Below are 14,179 nucleotides of genomic sequence, written 5' to 3'. Positions count from 1 at the left end.
TGGTTGTGATTTTTTTATTACAGAACCTCATTCACTGTAACATCACCTCAGTGGTCAAGGTATGTGATCAACATATGTGCTAAATACATTAAAACGTAGTAGCTGTTGGAATTTGGTGACTCATGAGAATGTTCTGTTCCACTGTAGAAGCAGAATTCTTTGAAATTGAACTACTCTTGATTGCGAGGTCATGTGGCTGTCTTTGTAAATCTCTTATTCCACTTTCATCAAGAAAATACAGTGATGGATTCATTTTCCCTAGAATCAGAATCCTATTGTGTCAGAGCATAGGAGGCCCAACAGTGCTGAAACTGATTCAAGATTCTAAACTAACTTTTTTTGGGACCTAATCCCTTTCTCTAATTTCAGTCTTTTTTAATAGAAAAAAGCCCTCACTCTTTAGAAAAATGATAGGGGCATGGCTTGGATTTTCTGGATTTCTATTGTACAGTAGACAACAGCGAGTTGAACTGAAGCTTAAGTTCATTTATATTCTAATCCAATCTTAGCTACTGATTAGTTAGTTGGGCAGTTTTGGGCAAGTTATTTAACCCCCTTGAATTTCAGGTTCTTCAGCTGTTAATAAAAGAGCTTGGACTAAGTCTTAGGTGCCATTTAACATGTAGGTCCTTTGATTGGGATCAACTGCATAAGCGTTTATTCCGTGACTCTCCTAAAGCTATTCTGCGCTATGCTTTTGCCAGGTGCTCCGTAGAAAAAGAGGCTGCCCGAGTTGATGATTAGAGGATGCTTTTGTATGAACAAAATGTTTTCTGTTCCTCTGAGTGGATACAGACCTTTACCTCTGTCAGGGTACATGGCCTGTGAATAAACCTTGGACTTTAGTGCTCACTCGCCCCCACAGCTTGGGACCTTGTTCAGTACACATAGTTCACAACTGCCCCTGGAAGCTATAGTGACCGCTCTGGAAGGTCTAGTGGAACCACAGAGATGAATAAAGTATGATCCCTGATTTCTGGGAGCTGAGACCCTGACTGGGGAGCAGGGGAGGCTCAGTCTCAACCAACAACATGGATTGACAGTGGAGGACTGGTTTCCCAAAGGAAAAGTAGGTTGCTGTCAACATATGAAGAGATGGATTCCTAGCAGACTAAAAACAAAAATTATTTTCAGGTGAATAAGTTGGGCTGACAACAATTGTTTTTCTTGTAAGTATGCTGGTACTTTATAGTTTCCTGCTAAGTTAGTATCGGGTACAAACATTCTCTTTGTGCTGAGCACTCAATGGCTTTTTAAAGTCTCCAGCTGATGCAGTTTTAAGTTTTATATGTCCAACTCTTGTCTGCAGCCTTACCACTAAAATATTTCATATTATTTTACACATTGATCTTTTAGTCTTGTTCTGTTTGATCATAGCAATTTCCCAAATGTATTGTCAACCCTCTGACTCTTTTAGCAGAGAAATGCTTTGATTTGCAAAAAAGAAATTTTTTAAATGTATTAGTAGACACTAAATGTCCTAAGTAACAAAGAAAATAAATGGAAAGTTAGCTTTTAAGTATGTCATGTCCCAATTAGCCACGCTGGTTGGACATATGACTAGCATTTCTTAATTATTCTCAAGGAGTCATCTGGGACTAGTAGAGTTCTCTTTCAAGAATGGAGATGGTAGAAAGAGTTTGAGGGCAGAGGAAAGGTGGGATAAGACACTAAATATTGGAGGCTTTGAGACAGGGGCCTACAAAGTCCATTGCTTTCTCTCTAATTGAGATCGTTCAGCCAATAAGCCTAGTTGAATTCATTTGGGAGATCTTTGAGGACATTCTGGTACCTATGATGAAATTGGGAGAGTCAGGGAAAGGTATTGACATAATCTAGTTGTTCACCTTTCTCTTACCTCCTTCAAAAGCCCGTGTTCCAGAAGGTAATTCCCATGGTTTGCAGAGATCTCTTATACCCCATAGCAGTGAAGAGACTCTCGAGATAGGCTAAGGGGGCCTGGCCAGATGATGTAGGGAGGAGTGGAGGGACAGAGCTTACTGAGAAGCTATCGAAGAGGCCCTTCCCTAGACAATGTGGAGACGTAGGCACAGTTTGTCTGTTCATCCCGTCTCTTTTAATTCTCTCCTCCCCACCCCCTTCCTTTTGAATCTTCTTGGTCTCAACCTGCTCCCAGGATGGGGCCTGATTCTAGTCAATTAATAACTTAGAGAACATTTCAGTTCATGGATTCACTTATGGGTACTCCTCCTTAATGCTTAAAATTTATGCCTTATTTGTAGTTGCATAGTGTAAAGCTTTGATAATGGATTATCTAGGTTCCAAAACTGGCAGGGAAGACTTTTTTCAGAGGGAGGGAGTTTGGAAGTGGGAAAAGTCTTCTCAAAACTATTGTGATTTCAACAGGCAGTCCGTGGGAGCATGTTCTGTCCACCAAGCTATTACATAGATCCCTGGAGGCTTCCTGTGTGCTACTTTTAAACTGACCAGTGTCTTTCTCCATCTCATACCTTGTACATGAGATGCTCATAGATGCTGGTTAGGTTTCCAAAAGGTCCCTTAATTCATATCGTGGATAGGGTTTATGATGGCCAGTCAATTTTTGTTTGTCCCCAGTATAAAGAGCATCTTGGGCACCTTAGCATTGATCCCAAATCATGACTAAATTTCCACAGCTTTTCTCTACCCTCCTTTTCCAAGAAATCTTTAGTTTTATGGGGAAGAAAACAGAGACCTCTGACCAGCTTCTTGTTTGTCTAGGTTGCCTCCTATGGGTTCTAATCAGGCTCCAGTGTTGCCAGAATTAGCTCCAATGAGTGTTGGCAGATTCTCAATGCCATCTGAGAAGATTAAGACGAAACTCTTCCCAGTTTCCTCCAGCACCTCCCTCCCCAAGCTCCTCCCCTACCCTCATTGCCACTTAGCTCCTTTGTCAGTGCTTAATTTTTGCTTCTTTTATAGATGACACAGCTAATTCTGAAACACATGGAATCAAGGTAAGATCTCCTTTTCAAAAAGTGTGGGACGACGTGGTTTTCCTACCCTGGCCGTCAGCTGACCTGGGGATGGAGGGATAGAGTTCATTCCGGCTTTAACAGAACAATAAAATCTATGATGAAAGAAAATGAAGATTATAGGAGAAAACATAACATTCTGGGCCAGGCCAGCTTTGCAAGCAGATAAGCATATTTGTAGGCCAAAATGTAACATATACTCAAGGGAGGAAGGGAATAGAAGTTTTAGCACACATTGGATAAAAAAAAAATTAACTCATGTTGAGCATAAAAGAAACTTCAAAAGTTGACCTGAGACCAAGACTATCTCTAAGTGCTTATGATTTTCAGCTCAGAATGAATAATCCAATTTAGTGGTAGAACTACCCACCCTGTCAATTTCTCCATTTATCCCACTTACATCTTCCTCAGGCTATTATGACCCGCATTCAGAAGTTGGTTTTCCTCAGGTGATATTCATTAAAAGCAAATGGTGGATAGTCTTGTCTTCCTTAGAGGAAAAAGGGCCTTGGCTTTGTATTCTAATTAGCAGTTTCTTGTTTGTTTCTCCCAATTGAACTCATCTAATTGGGAAGAATTAAGAATTCTGAACTTCAAAAGGAAAAGTAAGAATCCTGGTGGCTGACTTCTACCATGTGACATTTTGTCCCATGGTGGATCAGAAGGGACCCTTGAGCACATGTGGTCCTATTTGAGAGAGAAGGATTCTTCCTCGAATCTTGCCCAAGCTGAGATGGTTATCTGTATCTTGGTGGGGAAATCTCTGTGGGACCAGGGCTTCTCTTTCCAGTAACAAGTGCTTGCTATGGACATCAAGAGTGATATCATTGAGAAGATTTCTTAATTGATAATGTAGAAGAAGTTCGAGTCACAGTTGTCAGAAGTTGAGCCCTTAGCCTAGAGAGAATGAAGTTTTCAAAGAGTTTCCATGAACCTCTTGGCCATGGTGTGATCCTGTAACAAACCAATGGAAAATTTCCTTATTTGCCTTTTAGGCGGAAAGGTCTTATCTTGAACATTTCTTCTGGAGCAGCCCTCTTTCCCTGGCCTCTATATTCTGTGTATTCAGCCTCTAAGGTGAGCAATATCATGTAAAACAGTCTCTGTCTCCTTCTTCCTATTATTTTTCCTAGTTGGCATTTTCCTGGGGATCATCTGTCACATTTTAGTGGAAGGTTTGCTTGGGGCCACTCTTATATGTTCAAAATGGAGCTAGCTGAAACTGTGTCTTTGTGCAAACTAGAATAAGCTGCTCACTCTGGACAGATGAAGCCCTGAGCAACACAGTTCAGCAAATGCAGCCTGTGGGGTTATAGCTACCATCCACCTCCTTGGCTGGGAACCCTTCTTCTCTTCCTGCTGACAAGTAACTGTAGGTTACTTCCAGTCCTGGAGGCTTACTTGGTGTCTCCATGCACAATCATATAAACAAATCCTGATGGAGGGGGAAAGGCAGGGGCAGGTGGTGCTCTAGACAAGGAAGAACTTCCCTGGGTAGGCTAATCTGTATGCAGTGGCCCTAGGCATATATTTATCACAAAATGCACGTTCCTGCTGATTGAGGGAGCTCTTCCCAGACAAAGGTGGGGGAAAAGTGAATTTTTACATCTTGGTAAAAATGAAGTACTAACTCCCATCAAGACAAACTGATTCTTTTAAGGTAAAGCAGCTATGTTCTCTGTGTAGGCCTTTTGAAATCTGAGTAAGTTGGCTTTGATGGGTGAAAGCCAGTATTTGGTTCTCAAGTGTCTTTCCCCTTATTACTCCAGGCTTTTGGGTACGTGTTTTCCAAGGCACTCCAAGCAGAATATAAAGCAAAAGGAATCATTATACAGGTGAGATCAATAGTTTTGAGTTCTTAGGCATAGGACCCCTTAGATCCCTGTGGATTGGGGTCACTGTCTCTTGCAGGCCTGGTTAGGTGTTATGCAGCCAGCAGTGGGGCAGATGGTCAGGATGTCACCATGTAAATTTCTGGGACCAAGGTGGAAACAGCTGTAGCCGCCGAAGTTCTGGCTGATGCTGTTGCCTCTGCTCTCACCAGGGCCCTGGGTGCTGGAGGAGGGCATGGCATAGAGTGAGTGAGTGTTAAATTTCATGGGTCAATATGGCTAGTTATGGTGTCTAGTTGTTTGGTCACACAATGGCCTAGATGTTGCTATGAAGGTACTTTGTAGATGTGATTAGCAGTTGACTTTAAGTAAAGGAGATCACCCTCGATTATATGGGGGACCTCATCCAATCAGTTGAAGGCTTTAAGAGCAAAAACTGAGGATTCCCAGAGAAGAAGAAATTATGGCTCAAGACTATACCATCTACTCTTCTTTGAGTTTCCAGCCTGCTGGCCTCTTCTGCGGATTTTGAATTCAAGACTTTAACAATCACTTTTACTGGAATTTCTATCCTGCTGGCCTGCCCTACAGATTTTGGACTTGACAGCCTCCACAATTGTGTGAGCCAATTCCTCAGAAAATCTATTCGTTCAAAATAGGGACTCAATCAGTAGCCAAAAAAGGGATTCAATAAACATTGGTTATTAAACATGTATGATTGTTTATTTCATAGGTCTTCACAATCATCTTGAGAAGTAATCATGTATTAACCTATGGGGGAACTAAGGCTCACAGAGGCTAAGTCAGGCTAAGATCACTCAAATGCTAGGTGGCAGAGCTGGGATTTGCAAATCAAAATTGAGTCTACAATACCTAGTTGCTGATTCATTTAACAAATATGTATCTATTTTTCTTTAAAAAAATGTTCTATGTAATTTTTATTGAGCTATCTCCACATACCATATAATTCATCCAACATATACAATCCGTGGTTCCCAATATCATCACATTCAACAAGAGAATTCTTCTCTCAAGCAAAACCAATTGCGTCTGGGGTCTCCTGTCACAGGATAGGCATATGGTGATGTCTGCTGGCCCTCTCTTCCAGCCTCTGGCTTCAAATGGCTCTCTCAGCTCCTGTTTCCAGTGGCTTTCTCTCAGCATCTGTGGGTTCTCACTTAGCTTTTCCAGAGCAGACTCTGGGTTTCATCTCTTAGCTTACTATCTCCATACGTCTGTGTCTGGTTTCACCTCTCTGCTCTCTATGTCAGCTCTTCAAACAGCTCTAAATGTCTGTGGCTAGGCATCTGCTGTGTGAATAAATCAGAATAAATTTTTTTTTAGTTCCATACTCTACCTGGGACACACGTGTGCTATAAATTTATTTGTTAATCTGAAATTCAAATTTAAGTGGTTGTCCCACATTTTTATTTTCTAAATCTGGCAACCATACTCTCAAAGTTAACTCAAGTCCTCACAATCATCCTGTGTGGTGGGGAGGTTAGCTGGACCCCCTGTTGTGTGGTTAAGTTAGTGGCAAAGTCAGACTCAGAAACCAAACTTTCTGATTTCCAGCTCTGTGCCTTTCCACTGCTTCATAATCATTTAGGATCCTGAAACGTTTCACAGGAAGAAAAGAGTTGGAAAATGGGATGGGAATGGGGGGGTGGAGGGTGGGGAGGAGGGAATGCCAACTGGTTATTAATTTCTCAGGGTCTTGCTCTGGGAATGGTGGCTCCTATGCTGAAATCTTTATTTCTCATTGTAGGTGCTGACTCCATATGCTGTTTCAACCTCAATGACAAAGCATCTCAAAATCAACGTGATCACCAAGACTCCTGATGAGTTTGTTAAAGAATCACTGAATTATGTCACGAATGGAGATGAAACCTGTGGCTGCCTTGCCCATGAAATCTTGGTAATTTATTACTTACTTACTTTCTTGAAGCAAGTGAGGGCGAGTGTGCAGACAATCCTAGCAGAGCTTGCTAGCTCCTCCTTGCTCACTGGAACACTCAACAATTCTCTTTGATGGCAAGGATAGTGATACCAGAGGGTATGCTGTGGAACAATAATTTTGTGAAACAGGATATGTAACAAAGGGTTTGAGAAGCTGGAGGCCTGAGAACTCAGCCCATAGATATCTCAAAGTTGGCAGATCTCATCCTTGACTGCCCCACTTCTCTCCTCAGAAAAGTAAAGTGTCTTCCAGGAGAACAAGATGCCTGGAACTTCAGTATGAGGAGTTCTACCCTTGTCTTCTTTGGTCCCCTATCCAATAATGTGATGGCAACTGTTAAGCTATTGGCTCTCCAGGAAACAAACAAAAAGCACCACCTCGATTTGTAATGTTTGATTATTCTTTCCATGGTGTAAATACTCCCAGCATGTCTGATTTTACTGGTGTGTTGTCATTGAACATGCAATTAGGAGGAGATACCACCCAATTGGCTCCTGTGAGCTAGCCCAACTGGCTCCCACAGGTCAAGGACTCTACCCAATAGGGGATGTGAGGGTCAGTGACACATAGCATGAGAAGTTCTTACTAGTTCTGTGCTGCTTTTAAAAACAAGCACAGCCAGCAAACAGGTAGACTTGAGCATTGTACACCAAGATATGAAAAAGATAGTATTATAATAGTTCTGTTTCCCGAACCATTGAAGAACTATAGATGAATCGTCTTCACTTACCCTTCTCATGTCAACTTTTTCCTTTGCCTAATAAGCTTTTCTACCATGAAAATTCATGAGGGAATTTCTCTCTCACGAATGCTAGAAGGATTTCTGGCTCCATGTACTAATTCTTTCAAAGCATTCGATTACTTCCTGAGATTTACTGAGACTCTGGCAGGTGATATTTAACTTTCTAGGTTCATTACTTGCTGTGTTTACTGTCAAACCTCAATGATGCATAGAATTACCAATTTAACTCACACTACAAACTGGACTCACAGAAAGAATACAAGAATATCATCTTGCTTATAGCAGATCTTGTCTTTCTTCAGATCTCTACTTGCTGGTTGGTAGGACAACAAATTAGGTGAATGTCCAATGAGTTCAAATTTCTCTCAAGGTCTGTTGTGTCCATTTAGGAAATTTATTTGGATAAAAATGTTCAGTTTTTCTCATGCCTTTCTCACTAAGATAGCACTGGAGGTGAGTCCTGTGATCTCATGCTGGTCTTTAAGTGTGCGTTGTCTTGTGTCCTTCATCTCCTTAGGTAGTTGCTCACCTTACTGGGGAAGGTGAACCTTTTTGTTCTTTTGTCTTGGCCAGTAGACTCCTTGTCAGTAGCCTTCTCAGTTACTGATGACTGCAGAACCCTAAATCCCTGCCATATCCACCCTCAGGCCACAGGCCCCACAAAGACAAAGCTGTCTTCAGCTTTGGTTGACAGAAGTCCTCTGGCTCTCATCTCTATATCAACACCTCTGTGGATCTTTGGGAAGCTGGGGAAAGCCACATCTCAGCACCCAGCTCACCATGCCGAGCTAATTTTCTGTGACTATATCCCAGAAAAGTGGGGGCATATTTTAACTTGCTAAAGTGGTTGAAATGCAGATACCATAAAATTGGTTGGCTTTTACTATGGGGGTTTATTATCATACAAGTTCTGAGGCCATGAAAATGTCCAAATCTAGGCATCATCAAGATGATACCTGAACTCCTCTGCTGGATGGCAAGGCGTGTGGTAGTGTCCGTTGGTCTCTTCCTTCTTTTCTGAGCTTTGTGCTTTCAGCTTCTTGAGTCACTGGCTTCCTTTCTGTTTCTGTGGCTTTCTTTCTCAGCTTCGGTGCATTTCTCTCTGATTCTTTCTCTGAATTTCATCCTCTTATACAGGACTTGAGTAAGAAGTGTAAGACCTATCCAGGGCATGCCTCAACTGAAATAACCTAATCACAAGGTCCCACCCACAGTAGGTCTACATGCACAGTAATGGGTTAGCTTTGAGAACATGACCTTCTGGGGTCCAGAAAGCCCCCAAACCATCACAGAGCAATTATCTTGTTCTTTGTATCATCCTTATTTATTTAACACGCAACCTATTCTAAACCCAGAGGACACACATAATAGAGGACATACATCTGACTACTTCTCCCCTTTTCCCTCTTTCCACTTCCCACCATCTCCAGGACAGAAAAGGTACAGACAGTTTGTATACCTTCTGTGTGTCTCATTCTTCCATCTCCTATGGGTTTAGCTGTCCCTGGTGGGTATGACGTCCCTTTCACCTCTCAGGAGAACTCTGGGATCTTAGTTTTCCAGGATATTGATGACTTAACGTCATTTAGAAATGTTTTCTTGAGACAGTAGCCTGGCTTGCAAGGCTCTCGATTTGCTATAAAACCCAACACTTGATGTCAAAAGTTGAATATTTCCTTGATCTTTCTCTTTCGGTCTCTTAAATAACAAATTATAATCTCTTCAGGCAAATAGACTTCAAGAACAAACAAGGAAAAAAGATTTTTTGTGTGTGGTGAAGCAAAAGAGAAGAGAAATGAAAATGCCTGGAGACATAAATCATTAAAACCATTAAAATCCATTTGGGAATTTTCTGGGATTCAGAAAGATCATTGAATCTAAAATTATAGCTAATGAAGTAAGATCATGATGAAGTAAATGAAGTAGAACTGATAAACAAGCAATCTTTCCATTTCAAAGAGACAAGGCAAAGATAACACATTCTCCACCCGCAAGGAGTTTAGGGACAAGAGACAGGGGTAGGAATGAAGCCTCTACTTGTAGAGTTAATGCCATGTTTAAGGGCTTCACATATGTTACCGTGCTTAATCCTCCTGATAATCTTGTGAGATAGGTCATATGGTCGACTTTTTATAATCGAGGAAACTGAAGCTCAGAACTGATTGTCTTGTCCAATTGGTCACCCAATTGGCAAGTTGTTAAGCTTGGATTTGAGTATACATTTGCCTGTTTCTACAGTCTTTCCCCTTTCTCCTATATAGCCCTTTATATGGGTTTGCTAATGCTGCCAGCAAGAAATATACCAGAAATGGAATGAGTTTTTAAAAATGGAACTTAATAAGTTAACACATTCCACCCTCTGGACCCCTCCAAATGTATGTTCCTTCCATATGCAAAATACATTAATTCCATTACAATATCACAAAGCCTTAAACCATTTCACAAACAATACAAATACAATACAAGGTCAAAACCAGTACAAAAATCTCATCAAAGTCAGCTACAGGCATGTTCTGTCCTAAGGCAAAATTCTTCTCTGGCTCTGGAGCTGTGAGACTTAGCACAAATTATCTGCTGCCAATATCCAAAGGATGGATGTCATAGAATACATGTTTCTATTGCCATAGGGAGAAATCTAAAGGTAAAACAGGGGTCACCTGACCAAAACAATTCTGAAAACCTACAGGGCAAACTCCATTGGATTTCAAAGTCAGAGAGTCATTTATCCTCAGGGCTTTAGAAAGTGACAGTCCCACCCCTTCCAAGGGCCTATGCAGTGGCCTTGCTCTCTCTCCAAATGCTGGATGAGTTGCAACCCTGCGCCACATTGGGAGATCCAACTGTCTCTTGGTTCCACCCTTTCCAAGCTTTGGGGCAGCACCCAGGACCTCTGCCATCTCTGGGGCACACACACCCAACCCCTCCAGAACAATAGGGCAGCAGCCAGACTCCCCCCAATCCCTGGTGTATGTGCTCTATCCTCGCCGAGGTCTGGGGTGGCAAAACTTTTCCTGAACATTGAGACATAAGGCCTGCCCTGTGCCTTTGGGGCAAACTCAACCTCTCCAAGTACATGGGTGGATCCACTCTCCTGGCCTAAGTTTCTTGGGTTCAAACCTTAGCTTCCATGGTTCTGCCTCTGAAGTCATTTTTTTTTCAATGTCTCCCTTTTCTGTCCTTTTAGTTCAAGCTGGCAGTGGTTCCATTTATACAGATTCTGCAACACTCTTGTCCATCTTTTATGCATGGATCATAACCATCAGACAACAGGACTTTCCATAAATTTTTTTCTGGATAATTCCATTTCCAATCCTGAATTTTCTTGAAATGGATGACTGGTTCCATGTTTGGTCAAATCTTCATGTGGGGCCCTCTTCACTGGAGTCTCACTTTCTGGAAGCCCAGAAAATAGAAACCATCCATTTCTCTTTTCTTTGTACCCAAGAATTCAATTCTCAGCTTATCTCTTTCCTCTTACATTTGACTGTAAGCTGCAAGGGACAGCCAGATAGCATTTTCCACATTTAGTTTGGAAATTTCTTCTGCTAAATATCCAAGTTGATCACTCTCAAATTCTGCCTTTCATCCACAAAGAATGCTTTCTTTCCAGTTTGCAACAACACCTTCACCATTTCTGCCTATATCCTTATCAGAAGTATCCTTAGAGTCCACATTTCTACTAACAGTCTCTTCAAAGCATTCTAGGCCTGCTCTATCAAGCTCTTCACAACTCTTCTAGAATCTTCCCTTTATTCATGTAAAAAGCTGTTCCAACATGTTTGGTACGTGCAAACTGCAGCAGCACCCCACTTCTCCAGTACCCAAATCTGTATTAGTTTGTTAATGCAAGCAATAAACCAGAAATGGAAATGATTTTAAAAAGGGAATTTAATAAATTACAAGTTTACAGTTCTAGTGCTCAGAAAATGTCCAAATCAAGGCACCTACAAGAGGTTGTGTTTATTCGAGAAAGGTTGATGGTGTCTGGAACACATCTGCCATTTGGAAAGGCGTGCAACTGGTGTCTACTGGTCCCTTGCTCATGAACTCCATTGCTTTTAGCCTTCGTTTCCTGGGGGGGTTCCTCAATCAGGACTGTGGGCCTTCACTTAGCTCCTCCGGGGCACAACTCTGAGTTCTGACTTGCTTAGCATCTCATGGGAAAGCTCATGACAGTGTTTGTTGGGCCCTGCATCTCCAAATGCCTGGGTCTCATGTTGGCTCTGTCAGCTCTGAAGCAACTGTTCTCCAAGGGTCTGCATCTGCTATTTCTCCAAAATCTTCCCCCTTTTAAAGGACTCTGGTAAACTAATCAAGACCCACCCAGAAGGGTGGAGTCACATCTCCATCTAATCAAAAGGTCACACCCACAGCTGGGCTCAGCACATCTCCATGGAGATAATCTAATCAGAAGTTTCCACTCCACAGTGTTGAGTTAGGATTAAGAGAAATGGTTTAAAATGTGGCTTTTCTGAGAGTGCATAATAGCTTTAAACACCCTCAATCAAATTTCCAGCTTAGGAAGGAGTAGGCAAGGATGGGGAAGGAAGAGGCACCATTTTAGAACATTGTCTAAGGGTCTGGAATTTTAATATTTTAAAATTGTATTAACCTATGATTTCACTAAGCCAAAACATTTAGTTTTAGACATGGTTAGTGGAACAAGAGTTCTGCTTGGTTTCCCAGAGTTGTCTTTAGTCTCTTGCTTGAGAATCTTAACACGTAGCGCAAGGATCTGAGCTGCCTGAATAAATACAAGCAGCACTCTGAAAAGTTCAAAAATTTCCTCTGGTTAAAATTCTGTTGTTTTGCCAGAGTAGGTAGATTGAAAGATGTGGGATTAACAACTTAAATATCTGGAATCCTGGATCTGCCTTACAGGACAGAGGTGTAGCTGATAGTAAGAAATCTTCTAAGCCCCATGTCACTTGAGGTAACATTTAACTAGGCACTTATGCCTTGACTTAAAGCTTCCCGTCTTTCCAAAATAATTTGCTCCTTACTGTGATTGACTTTCCCACATTCATTCATTCATTCATGCATTCAAATATTTTCTGAGTGTCTACTGTGGGTCTGATATTGTGCTAGGTGATGGAAACCATTTCCGATTCTTTCTTAGAACCTTATTTTAATAGAAACCTGGTGAAGAGAACATGAAGACACTGGGAAATCAAGCGCAAGTAGAAAAAGTGCTCATAAATGGAAGGAGGAATGGGGAGATGGGGTTGGGGTGAGTTTACCACAGATAAAGTTCACTTAATTTAGAATTTCCCTAGGGCTGATCCTGCCAGCGTGACACAGGAGTTTGAGGTGACTGATTTTGTGTCCGAGAATACATTATATCCTGAGAAAGTATCCCAAGGCCTTTAAACTTTAGCAATTACTTAAAAGGAAGATATTGGGACTCCGATGGTCAGGAAAAAAACCTATTTTAAGGTCATCAATATAAACTGGGATGTTCTTAGCTGTGATTTCTGTGCTCCTCTTTTCTCCCCGACACTCACATTTTTGTCTTTAACGTGTGAAGGCAAGCCTCCTGAACCTGATTCCATCGTGGGCCTTCTACAGCAGCACATTTCAGAAGATAATCCTGACTTTCTATGTGGATTATCTAAAACAGAATATGAGCAAGTGATCCAAGGAGGTGTGAGGGCTGGAATCCAGCCTTTCCCTTCACCGAGTTTCGTGTTGACTGAAGAGGATGAGATGCACAGACCAGCGCTCTTCACTCCCCTCAAACTGGAGGGAACCTGTGTTAAAGATATTTAGAATAAAAATGGTTTTGCCACTTTACTTGAATCTGAGGATTCTTAGGGGGAGCTGTATTGTGTAAATTGGTTGTGCAATGGGATATCAGCAACTTGTACTGTGAAAAAATGTGGGAGTCTGTCAGTTTGCCAGGACTGCTATGCCAAATACCATGCAATGGGCATTTGGCTTACACAGCTCGTGTTCAAAGCTTCATGGTTTTAAAGACTAAGAAGTTCAAAATGAAGGTGTTGGCAAGGCTACACTTTCTCTCGGGGTCGGCAGCATTCTGGCGATGACTGCCTCTGTTGTGTGGCTCTCTTTCTCTGGCTTCTTCTGACTTCTGGCTTCCTCCTGTGGCTCTCTCTGCCTGACTGTGTTCAAATTTCCTCTCTCATGAGGCCTCCAGTCATTTAATTTGGCCTAATTTAATTTGGCCACACCTTGTCTAATGATAACATCCTCAAAAGATGGGCTCCAGTCCACAGGAATGTGGATGGAGATTAGAACATGTCCTTTGTAGGGTACATGAGTCAATCCTCAAGAGCATCTATGGGTAAAATTTGAAGAATTTCTCAAGTGCCTTATTAAGAAAATGTCGTGAGGAGAAAGCCTTTGTGTCATTGCATATTGAGAAAAATTAAACCAGGGAAACTACTCTCATGGCAATGCACAGAAGTCAAAAATTGAAAGAAAGCCTGAGGTTGCTAAACTTTATCAAGACTTGATATCCTGATTCTCAAACCGGTTCCTCAGAGACCTAGGAAAGATAGGGAAAAGTTTGGGGCCAATAGCTATGACAGGCCAGTTTCTGGGAAAACCCCCACTTAATTGATGAAATACCACTTTATCTATTTTATTTATATGTGAACAAATGTGTAAGACTGTGTTAGTAAGAATATAAACATAAAAGGAAAAGTTG

General features: G+C 41.6%; 1 protein-coding gene across 1 annotated transcript in view; it reads left to right on the top strand.

The window, feature by feature from the left end:
* HSD17B3 (hydroxysteroid 17-beta dehydrogenase 3) overlaps nt 1–13,302 on the top strand; it is a 37,882-nt gene extending 24,580 nt beyond the window's left edge. Inside the window, exons 6-11 of the mRNA XM_077148719.1 lie at nt 24–59; nt 2,923–2,957; nt 3,971–4,052; nt 4,745–4,810; nt 6,576–6,725; nt 13,037–13,302. Coding sequence (XP_077004834.1) covers nt 24–59; nt 2,923–2,957; nt 3,971–4,052; nt 4,745–4,810; nt 6,576–6,725; nt 13,037–13,144 — 477 coding nt within the window. The 3' untranslated portion in view covers nt 13,145–13,302. The remainder of the gene's footprint in view (nt 1–23; nt 60–2,922; nt 2,958–3,970; nt 4,053–4,744; nt 4,811–6,575; nt 6,726–13,036) is intronic.
* Nucleotides 13,303–14,179: the final 877 nt, after the last annotated feature.

This window comes from Tamandua tetradactyla, chromosome 2, assembly GCF_023851605.1.
Source record: "Tamandua tetradactyla isolate mTamTet1 chromosome 2, mTamTet1.pri, whole genome shotgun sequence".
Classification (NCBI taxonomy): domain Eukaryota; kingdom Metazoa; phylum Chordata; class Mammalia; order Pilosa; family Myrmecophagidae; genus Tamandua; species Tamandua tetradactyla.
The sequence above is the reverse complement of the archived record's forward strand: the minus strand, read 5'-3'. Positions and strand labels throughout refer to the sequence as shown.